This window comes from Ostrea edulis, chromosome 4, assembly GCF_947568905.1.
Source record: "Ostrea edulis chromosome 4, xbOstEdul1.1, whole genome shotgun sequence".
NCBI lineage: Eukaryota > Metazoa > Mollusca > Bivalvia > Ostreida > Ostreidae > Ostrea > Ostrea edulis.
This window is the reverse complement of record NC_079167.1, coordinates 20001698-20014042: the sequence shown is the minus strand read 5'-3', so window position 1 is coordinate 20014042 and position 12345 is coordinate 20001698. Positions and strand designations below refer to the sequence as shown.

The 12345-nt window shown below is 33.5% G+C and overlaps 1 protein-coding gene across 13 annotated transcripts in view; it reads right to left on the bottom strand.

The window, feature by feature from the left end:
* The window catches only part of LOC125668151 (V-type proton ATPase 116 kDa subunit a 1-like), a 43071-nt gene that overhangs the window by 24062 nt on the left and 6664 nt on the right, over nt 1-12345 (bottom strand). For all 13 annotated transcript variants that reach the window (XM_048901962.2, XM_056161282.1, XM_056161285.1 and 10 more), the window contains exons 2-12: nt 11696-11868; nt 11489-11567; nt 10192-10418; nt 9819-9910; nt 5586-5712; nt 5396-5478; nt 5190-5283; nt 4868-5080; nt 2026-2176; nt 1637-1776; nt 65-201 (exon numbers count right to left, since the gene is read on the bottom strand). In XM_048901962.2, the coding sequence (XP_048757919.1) occupies nt 65-201; nt 1637-1776; nt 2026-2176; nt 4868-5080; nt 5190-5283; nt 5396-5478; nt 5586-5712; nt 9819-9910; nt 10192-10418; nt 11489-11567; nt 11696-11812 (1460 nt within the window). In that variant the 5' untranslated portion in view covers nt 11813-11868. The remainder of the gene's footprint in view (nt 1-64; nt 202-1636; nt 1777-2025; nt 2177-4867; nt 5081-5189; nt 5284-5395; nt 5479-5585; nt 5713-9818; nt 9911-10191; nt 10419-11488; nt 11568-11695; nt 11869-12345) is intronic.

Below are 12345 nucleotides of genomic sequence, written 5' to 3'. Positions count from 1 at the left end.
CCAGTAGAGCGTCCTCATTCCAGTATACCTCCCCAACCTTGTAGCTGCAGATATGTTAACTTACTCATAGTTTGGATGCCAAGATGACTGGAAGATGTTGACAGATTTAGAGAAAATGTCATTGTAGATCAGTCCAGTGTATATAGAGAAGAGTCCCATCATGGTTATAATATATCGACCGCCGATGAACATGTTCGCTATCTGAAATAACATATACAGGGTTATAATATATCGACTGCCTATAAACATGTTCGCTATCTGAAATAACACATACAAGGTTATAATATATTAACTGTCTATAAACATGTCTGCTATCTGAAATAACACATACAGGGTTATAATATATTAACTGCCGATGAACATGTTCACTATCTGAAATAACACATACAGGGTCATAATATATTAACCGCCGATGAACATGTTCACTATCTGAAATAACACATACAGGGTCATAATATATTAACCGCCGATGAACATGTTCACTATCTGAAATAACACATACAGGGTTATAATATATTAACTGCCGATGAACATGTTCACTATCTGAAATAACACATACAAGGTTATAATATATTAACTGCCGATGAACATGTTCACTATCTGAAATAACACATACAAGGTTATAATATATTAACTGCCGATGAACATGTTCGCTATCTGAAATAACACATACACATAATTTAGCGAGACTAGTCATTTGAAAAAATGAAGTTCTGGTGAATACATTCTTAAATATCAATAAATAAGGATTTGAGAAAGTATGTCTGGGGAATGAATACATCATTGTATTCTAGCAAGGATCTACAGTAATAATTCAGCAAAAGTCGGAGGTCTTTTAAACCTAAAACGTTTTGTGTTAGATAGACACAAGAGCCAATGTCATAAATTTTTTGCAGAAAGAGGCAACTAATTAAATAGTCCCTGTACATGTAGATCTGTGGCAAGTATTTTCACCATTGAGGTCTGTTAACACACTAATTTAACAGTCCAGTCAAAATCAAATGTATTCATTGACATATAATTATTATAGTTGTTTTCACTGGACAAAAATAAATCTGAACGAGAATTTACATATCACTAAATCTAAAAAAGAAATGTATTCATAAGCACATGGAAATGGACAACATAATGTATGGAGATTCAGTGGGTAAACTATTCAGATTTTTGAAATTGCTAATACAGTGAACAAATTGGAATTAAAAGAATCAAACATTCTTTTTAAAGATTTTATCAATGTGTAAACTCTGGACATTTTACTCACAAACTTAACATAAAAGTGCTTCGCAATTTTATTCAGTTTGTGAGCAAAATGTTCAGAGTTTACACATCAATAAAATCTTCAAAAAGAATGTTTAATTGTTTAATGTTGCATTTTTAAGGAACTGTTAAGTAGTAAAACTTTGTTGGTAATGCTGATCACTCTGAAAACCTCCATGTAAATGCATGCATTTGTTTGAATATTTCAAAATTAGGCTTCACTCTAGCTCAACCACCCTTACATCCTACCCAATCATCAAAGTTATCCCAGAATATTAACCTATCAAAATGATTTACATATACGCCTAACTTGACACATCCTCTAAAACAATTTGATCACAAATACACCTAAATATCATGGTCAGCTGTCTGTGCTTACCTCATTGTCGGATTTCTTTGCCAGCAGCTTCTTCTCCGTGAGGACCATCCAAAGTCCAGCCAGGAACATGATAAATCCGTGTCCAAAGTCACCAAACATCACAGCAAACAGGAATGGAAAGGAGATGATAGCATAAGGGGCTGTAAGAACATTCATACAGATTACATAATACTTTATATCATACATTTGTTCTTTAACAAGATCCTAAGATCCACTCACGTAGATCACTACACATAGGATCTAATTTTAATCAGATTAGTCCATTAAGGGGCTGTAAAAACCCTACATCTATAAAAATGGATTTACCTGGTGTGACTTTATTTACTTGGTGTTTCTATATATATGTAGCTGGTAAAATTGTATTTACCTTACACAATAATCCTACTTACCTGGGTTGACTTCTTGGTAACACGCTATGCCATAAGCATCAATGATTGCCTGGAAGACGTGTGTAAACTTGTTTGTTTTGAAGTATGTGGGTGGGGTCTCTTTTGTCTGCATGCGGTGGAGGATGCTGGGAACCGTACTACCACTCAGCTCCTACAAATATCAAATTCAGGTCAAACAGTGTAACTAAACATAACTTAGTGCCTACAAATGTCAAAATGAAGTTTGAAAATCTCATTTCACTGAAAGGCTAACAGTATATCTAAACATAACTAAGGAACCCAATTTTCCGTAACACTTCATCGAAGAGCAAATTCAGAATCCTGATTATTATTATCATTATTCCGAACATTTACTTGTTTGTGACAGATAAATTTTACATTTAACACATACCAATCTTAATATTTTTCATAGAAAACTGTAATGTTGAAAAATGTTTCCTATGACATTTAAGAGCTCTTTGTAACTTATCATGCATACATGCCAACTTTCCCGATTTGTGCGGGATTCTCCCGATTTGAAGCAACTGAAAAGGCAAATCCCGATCGGGATTGCAAAAATACCCCGAAATCCCGATTTTCTAACAATATCTCCTATTTTACGACAACAAACCCCCATTTCCAACCGGAATTTGAAATCCCGCATCATTTCTGAACTGGCCAATCAGAAATCGGGACAATAGTCAGCCATTACTGTTTACCAGTGTCGCATGGTATCAGGGTGGTTTAATTTACCTGGTTTGCCTGTATCGGGGTGCTTATTGGACAGTGCGAAGCATGTTTTGATAGTAATTAATCGGGAAGACGGATTTCAAATTGACAGATCCTTTACACAAACGTGAATGACAACGATGATAGTGTCACCACATAACAATCGGACATTCCCGATTTTTGCCTCTCAGTGACAGCTTCCAAAATATGCAATAAGGTACGTCAAATATTTTTTTCCAACTATAATAATATCTGGGCTATCCAAATCTATAGCGATGTATTATATAGTCTATATAGTGTAGTATTCAATAGACTTTGTGATGCGTAATTCGCACAAGTCTGTACTGAATTTTATATTAGCAAGTAACCTTGATTTACGAGTAAAAACGTATATTTTGATGTGTTTTTTTCCCTGGTAATTAATTCAGATGTCATGGGTGCAAAGGTTTTGTTCGCAAACTTCATAGCAGGGAAGATCACTCCTTTTCTGGGTGCATTGCAGATTGTTACACAGACTTTGCAAGCCCATGTTTACAGACAAGCAAGATCGCCTTTGTAGTCGTACCTAAATGCATGTGCTTTAATTTAAATTTTGACATATAGACCAGCCAATGTTTATATGGTGTAAAAGGATGCAACTTTAAGTATTATTTGATAATATGTATGCAGACCTGTGATTCTTCCGTCGGAAGACAAAATCTCCCGAATTTGAGCCCCCCTTCCGTTCCTTCCGTTAAAATGTAAAATCTTTCAAATTTCAAATTTTCAACAACACAAATTTTCTAAGCGCCATTTTTCGATATTGATAAGGAAAAACCCCGAGACAATCGAAAGTCGTCTATTTTTCTGTCACAGTGACTGCACAGGTAAACGTCAATTAACGAGGGTACAGTAATTACTGAAGCCATTTGAGGAGTTTATTTATGATTACACAGCAATTAGTGATAATAAAACAATTAGTGGATGATTAAAAAGATTGTTTTTGGCACACGCTCTGGTGATTAGGAAGTGATACCGACAGTTGAAGTCGGACGATCTTTGATGCTGTTGAAAACTTGGTAAGGAGCAGGTGGGAAAAGAAAGTGGGCACTGAAGATGTTCGTAATATGTGTGGACAGAATGACACAATTGTATTAGAATGGATTATCTCTAACTGAACTGTATATTCAAAGATGGATACGGCAAGACGACGATGGGTGTGCACAGTTCGAATTTTCTCAATATTTATTTACACATGCATGTATAAATAGTACGTGGCCAAGTCTTGTAACATATATTTGTTCACTACACGATTCACTGAAGAAGAAAAAAAACACGTTTTCAGATATGCAATGTAGTTCTTTTATGTGAGAACATGTTTTTTATACTATTTAGCTCACCAGTGCTGAAATCTCAAGTGAGCTTAAATTTGTTAGTAGGCCAAGATCTAATATGTTGGTCAACTTTTCTGAAAAGTGATAATTGTTATAACTTGTTATCTCTGTAATAAATATATAAATATAACAAGTTTTTTTCTTTTAATTGTGGTTTTTAAGGTATTGACTTAAGAATTAGCAATGTTCTTAACACAAAAAAGGAATTATCAATGTTCTCAACACAAAAAGGATCTGATGATTATGAACTCAGACACTTGTAACACAAAAAACTACTAGTAGCATGATTTCATTAGCCAATGAACACACAAAAACGGTAAAAAAAAAAATGTCGATAAAAAATCTCCAGTTATCAGACCAAAACTCCAGCTGAAAATTTTCAAATCTCCAGTTGTGGCATGACAGTTCTGTCACAGGTCTGTGTATGTGACTTGTTGTTGGAGAGAATTTTTTGCTGAATAATACATGATTTTAATAAAATATTTATGTGTATCTTTCAAAGTGTTGTTTTTTTTTTTTTTTTTTTTTTTATAGTTTGTTAAAGTTAATGGTCAAACACACTTGATGTTGTGTTAATATATGATACATGTACAATGATTAGATTGATATTTTATTTGAAAAGACAAATATTTATTTTCATGGTAAAATGTCGTGAATTTTGAGCTTTGAAAAAAAGGTCGTAGCGCACAAAATTCCCCATGGGGATTTTTAAAAGTTGGCATGTATGATCATGTCTGGATGAAGAGCCCTCTATAACTTACCGTGCCATGTTTAAGTGCCTGCTGTATCTCCTCCAGCCCACTGACCGGTGTCCAGCACTCAGCAATCAGGCTGTTGTGAGACACATCATAATTACACATGTTAAGGGTGTGATAGATGGCCTTAATCTTCTTGACCTTGATAATCCAAGGTCGTATCTCTTTTTGGGCACTCATAAGCACTCTCTTTCTGTGGTCCTCTGTTTGGTGCAGAACCTAAGGACAAACAATGGCCGATAAGTCATACAAAGTCTTCGATGTTTCTAAATATCAAGTGTCTTGAATACTCTATGTTCACATACACAGATCCTTTTTTTGTACTCACTAAGTTGAGATCTTCCAGACGTGTCGACACTCCATTCAACATCTCCGTCCTCTCATGGGTGGTCTCAGGACAGGGATAAAGGGTGGCTTTAAATCTGCAACATTAATTACCATTTATTTTCAATATAGCATATAAATTCATTGTAAACTAAATGACTTCTTCAACTGAAATGATATCCTTAACCTCCCACCAACCCAGTCACTCACCCTTCACAAATCTTCCTGACACGGGCTTTCAATTGCTCTCCTTGGAAGAAAATCAGGAAAACACACTTGGATATGGAATCTCCCTGGAAAAAAATAAACCATGTTCAGAAAAGAGTCAATATTAATCACACGAAACAAAACAAATTGTATCTGTGAAATTCCACGTGAATGTTGTTCAAACAAATCTAACCGTAACCGGATCCTCTAGTTGTTGATCGATTTCGTCATACTTCAGGAAGGTGTTTCCACGGTTCGCAAACCACAGCAATCGCTCAAAGGCTGGCACTTTCTCTCTGGGAATCACACCCGCTACAAACCTAAAATAAAGAATTTGTTACAATTAAACCAGTCAGGTAATGAAGGAATTGTTGTTGATGATTTACTTCCACTCTCCTTTTCCTTATTAAATATAAATGTAATGCTGTGAAATAACTTACCATGCTATGAAAATACTTATTATCATACTGTGTAATAACTTATTATCATACTGTGTAATAACTTATCATACTGAGTAATAACTTCTTATCATACTGTGTAATAACTTATCATCATCATACTGTGTAATAACTTATCATACTGTGTAATAACTTATCATCATATTGTGTAATAACTTATCATACTGTGTAATAACTTATCATACTGTGTAATAACTTATTATCATAATGTGTAATAACTTATTATCATACTGTGTAATAACTTATCATCATCATACTGTGTAATAACTTCTTATCATACTGTGTAATAACTTATCATACTGAGTAATAACTTCTTATCATACTGTGTAATAACTTATCATAATGTGTAATAACTTATCATCATACTGTGTAATAACTTATCATCATATTGTGTAATAACTTATCTTATTATACTTTCATGTAAAATACTCGAATCTGATTGGTCGAGAAGCATTTGAAAAAACATATTGTTACCCTCTGAGAACAGAAAGCACGCCCTCCAGGGTGATAGTATCTAGCAACGGGTAACAGTACTTGACAACGGGTGATATTATAAAAAATTATCACATGCGTCAAATTTATGCACGTACGGTTCGCCGTAGATTGCTAGACGACGTCGTTTGAGCATTTGTAATAAACGCGAGTACCCGCATCGAAATACGAAATATCGCATGACAGTGATTGATCAAATGTCAACAGACGTAAGTTTTTCTGCTTTCCAGTTTACATAACATTCAGTATAATAAAACAAATATTGCATGTAGTTGAGGGTAACATTGAAATTTTCACCCCTCGAGAAACCATTGTCAACCGAGGCGTAGCCTCGGTTGACAATGGTTTTCTCAGGGTGAAAATTTTCAATGTTACCCTCAACTACATGCAATATTTATATAATCATACTGTGTAATAACTTATCATACTGTGTAATAACTTATTATCATACTGTGTAATAACTTATCATACTGTGTAATAACTTATTATCATAATGTGTAATAACTTATCATACTGTGTAATAACTTATCATACTGTGTAATAACTTATCATCATTATACTGTGTAATAACTTATCATCATATTGTGTAATAACTTATCATACTGTAATAACTTATCATCATATTGTGTAATAACTTATCATACTGTGTAATAACTTATCATCATTATACTGTGTAATCACTTATCATCATATTGTGTAATAACTTATCATACTGTGTAACAACTTATCATACTGTGTAATAACTTATTATCATACTGTGTAATAACTTATTATCATACTGTGTAATAACTTACCATCATCATACTGTGTAATAACTTCTTATCATACAGTGTAATAACTTATCATACTGAGTAATAACTTCTTATCATACTGTGTAATAACTTATCATAATGTGTAATAACTTATCATCATACTGTGTAATAACTTATCATCATATTGTGTAATAACTTATCATACTGTGTAATAACTTATTATCATACTGTGTAATAACTTATTTTATTATACTTTCATGTAAAATACTCGAACCTGATTGGTCGAGAAGCATTTGAAAAAACATATTGTTACCCTCTGAGAACAAAAAACACGCACCTCAGGGTGATAGTATCTAGCAACGGGTAACAGTACTTGACAACGGGTGATATTATAAAAAATTATCACATGCGTCAAATTTATGTACGTACGGTTCGTCGTAGATTGCTAGACGACGTCGTTTGAGCGTTTGTAATAAACGCGAGTACCCGCATCTAAATACGAAATATCGCATGACAGTGATTGATCAAATATCAACAGACGTAAGTTTTTCTGCTTTCCAGTTTACATAACATTCAGTATAATAAAACAAATATTGCATGTAGTTGAGGGTAACATTGAAATTTTCACCCCTCGAGAAACCATTGTCAACCTCGGCTACACCTCGGTTGACAATGGTTTTCTCGGGGTGAAAATTTTCAATGTTACCCTCAACTACATGCAATATTTATATAATCATACTGTGTAATAACTTATCATACTGTGTAATAACTTATTATCATAATGTGTAATAACTTATCATACTGTGTAATAACTTCTTATCATACTGTGTAATAACTTATCATCATACTGTGTAATAACTTATCATACTGTGTAATAACTTATCATCATACTGTGTAATAACTTATCATACTGTGTAATAACTTATCATACTGTGTAATAACTTATCATCATACTGTGTAATAACTTATCATACTGTGTAATAACTTATCATCATACTGTGTAATAACTTATCATACTGTGTAATAACTTATTATCATAATGTGTAATAACTTATTATCATACTGTGTAATAACTTATTATCATACTGTGTAATAACTTATCATCATCATACTGTGTAATAACTTCTTATCATACTGTGTAATAACTTATCATACTGTGTAATAACTTATCATCATACTGTGTAATAACTTATCATACTGTGTAATAACTTATTATCATACTGTGTAATAACTTATCATACTGTGTAATAACTTATCATCATACTGTGTAATAACTTATTATCATACTGTGTAATAACTTATCATCATACTGTGTAATAACTTATCATACTGTGTAATAACTTATCATCATACTGTGTAATAACTTATTATCATACTGTGTAATAACTCATCATACTGTGTAATAACTTATCATCATACTGTGTACCGTATTTTGCCGAATATAATACGCAGTGGTGTTTAATACGCACCCCCCACTTTGAGCCTAAAAGTTGGTGAAAAAACGCACTTCGGGTGTATAATACGCAGCAAAAATTTTGACTAAGCGGTAATCTTTATTTTATACTTGGTGTTAATTTTCACTTAATATATTTGCAGAAATAATGAATTCTAAACAACGCACAATAATTTGCAAACTTTTTGAGATGAGGTCTACATCGCGGTAATCTTCAATGAGAATCTTCAGGGAAATATCAACCTGGACAAGCCTGTTCATTTCAGCAAAGCACGAGATTTTGTAGCATTAAAGTCTTAACTGACTCGATATTTCCTTTGTTGAAACTTAAAATCAATCAAATAGCCGATGTTATAAAAATAAAATTAAACAATTAAACTATCGCTTATTTTACTGTAATCAACACACCATGGTAGGTACAAAGATGCAAATTATCAACTCCTCGTTAACTACGATGACTATTAAAATGTGTGAAAAAAAATTTTGTTAGGTATTTCTTTACCCGGAGGGGGTATCTAACAAAAGCAGTGTACACAACAATGGCTTCGTAAAACACACGCTTTTACGCAAGAATAGTTATTTCAAAGATTCAAATAAGTATTTCATTAAAAATTAGGCCTATTCATAAAACTTACAGTAAATAAACTTTTAGCAAGTGACAAAATTATTTTCCAACAATTTTAGCACGTGTCAAGGCATTATTGTGTACACATGCTTTCAATAATGGCGGCATGCGATGTAATGAATAGTCAGATCCAATGCAATTTGATTGGCTGTTTGTTTCATGATAATTGAAGTATTTAGATATTGTAAGTATATATATCACATTTTCTGCAATTTTACGTTTCTGTAGTAATTTTCTTGAGGTCGAATTTTCTACTTAATAAGTGAACGTGAAAAGGCGTACAGTATCCGAAGCCTTGGTCTTTGAGTGAAATATTACACTACTTAATCGCCGAGTTTCATCTGGAAAAAAAGGTCAAAAACCTATTGTGGTATATAATACGCACCCCTTTCTGGCACAAAAATATTCTTTAAAAAAAGTGCGTATTATATTCGGCAAAATACGGTAATAAGTTATTAAGGATTTAAATTTCCGTGGTTTGAGATAAATATTGTATATTGTATTGTTGGGATGAATGGATGTGAAATCTAGTTTGTTTTCTTCATTGTACTTTTACAAAATTTGTAGGCATGTTTATACCACAAAATCAGGAAATTTTGAGCTCATTACAAATAAGTGGAATTACAAGAAATGGCTGCACATTTACCCGAGTTGTACAGATGTGATAGGAACAAATCCACTGCCCTCATCGTGGACAAGAGCATGCTGGGCATCATCCACAATACCATGGCGACCATGCTGAAGTGTAAATATCAGAGTTCATGTACTAAAGAAATTCCAAAATGTCACCTGGAATGCTGTAATTTTTCCACTACTAAATGTACACTTCAAGTAAACTTTGACTCTGGGTTCTGATTTTTTTTTTTTTTTTTGGGCTCTCCACAAATTCTTAAATTCAATGCTTCGTGATTTTTTTTACATTTAAGAAATACATTCTGGTTACTTTCATTTAAAGATTTTATATGATGAGCGTTCTCATTTGCTATAGATGTGTTAACCTTTCTTGAATTCATACCAACCTCTTCGAAGAAGATCTGTGTCTTCTTCAGGACTTCCTTCAGCTCTGTAAGTTCCAGGTAGTTACGACGAAGAGCCTCTGCATTCGTGTTCACTTCCTTCAACTCCGACTCAATCTTTTCAAACGTTGCCTCTAGGTCGATCATTTCCTTGGGGGCTGGGGCCTTTGGATTCTCATCCCTGTCTGGGATCTTCATGCCGTCCTTCTTCAGCTCCTTGTGTATGTATCCTAAAAGAAGCCAAGTTGTCTTCTTAATTTGTCAGTTTACAAATACCTCACAAAAGGCAACACAGAAAGCTATCTAATTAATATTGGACAACAGAATACGACGAGTACTCTACAATAGTTGTTACATCAAAAACAGCATGCAATTTCTTCCTTCACAAGGACTATGAAGAACCAAACTGCTCTCAATTTATTTTCATTCTTCTGCCAAAAGCGTTCACCTGCCCAGTAAATATGGAAGCATTTCCTGTGGTGTTGAATTTTGGTTATGTTTTAACAATGATGCTGTGGCTATTGAGCACCTAATTCAAAACATTCACAGCATTACATTTGTATTTAATAAGGAAAAGGAGAGTGGAAGTAAATCATCAACCTCAAATATACACCACTGGAAATTGTCCTCAAATATACACCACTGGAAACTGTCCTCAAATTACACTTAGATGCGGTCTTTCTTATTTGTCATTCTCATTCTTCATGAGTTATAACTTAAGGTAACTCCAACCTCGCATTAATAAAAGTATAGAAAGTGTATTTATATCCATTCATTAGTTAAAACTAATTAATTAACAAATAAAAAAAAATATAGGTCATTGCACGTTTTAAGATGTGAGACATACATGAACAGAATCTTATATCAACATCATAAAATTGCAATTTTCCTTATACAGCATTATCAAAATTTCACAAAAACCGGTTATAACGGTGTGATAGTATTCATAACAATTTTATGAAACTGTTGCTATACAAAAATATACAAAATGTCTTTGAAAAATAAAGGAAATCTATGGCATAATGGACTTGATAAAGAAATTAATGAAAATGGAGTTATTGCCCTTGGATTCAATATTTTGAAACATCATCGATTACTCAAAGATAACTTAAGACTTTTGAATCATTTTATGTTTAACAAGATTTTTTATAATAACTAAAAGAAAAGACTTCAATATAATTGATGTTCCTGTCATGCATAGATTTAAATAAATCGTTGACTTAGCAAAATCTTCTGACGTCACACAAAGGTGGAATTACTTTAATATGGTGGTCATGTCCTTACTTCTTTTGAGACTTACTGAGTTTTCGCTCCATCTCGTCGCATCTCATGATCTCGCTCACAAACTTCCTTTGAAAGGCATTCATATCAGGGTTCAGCTATAAACAAAATCATCGTTATGTAAGTTTTATTAGGGTGTTACTGTATGCACTGCAGAACAACTAGCTATGAAATGTGAGGCTACATGCATCATTAAATGATTGATGTAACTATAGAAAAGTCTTACATCCTTGAACTGCACCAGTCCTAGTTCCCCGAGCTCTGAGACACAGGCGTAAGCTGCTTCTGATTGGAGGAAAATCTGACAAAGATTCATCTCCTCACTGCGAAACAGTGACCCCATCTTGGTGGTGTTTTGGTGGCTCCTTAGTCAAAGGGTGATCAAATATTACAAATAATCTGTGGAGAAAAAAGATTACCAGATTAGTGAAGATGCTGTGCTTTGTGTAACACCAGTGTTGACAACAGATGACACGATATTGATTGCGATGGGGATCCTTAAATCAGACATCAAGCACTACATGTATCAATTGATCAGAAGGATATCTAATGTCACAATGACTAAAACTGAGGGTTCTAATTATAGCCAAAAAAAAGGGAAACAACTCTGTAATAAAATGCTGTCACTATTATATGTAGTTACTCATTTGGTCTGCATGGAGTGGTTTATATATAAAACTTTTACTTCACAAAAACATATCTAAAATTGGTGTTGTTGTTAATGTTAAGTCTGGCATTGCATTTAATGCAGAAGATTTTTTGGAGGCTTTTTCTTTCCACAAACATGGCCCAAGAAATGCTCAAACTTTCTCGCAGAAGACCTTCAAGTTCTCCTCATAAGGAATTATCCAATAAGAACAATTTGCTACAGAACTA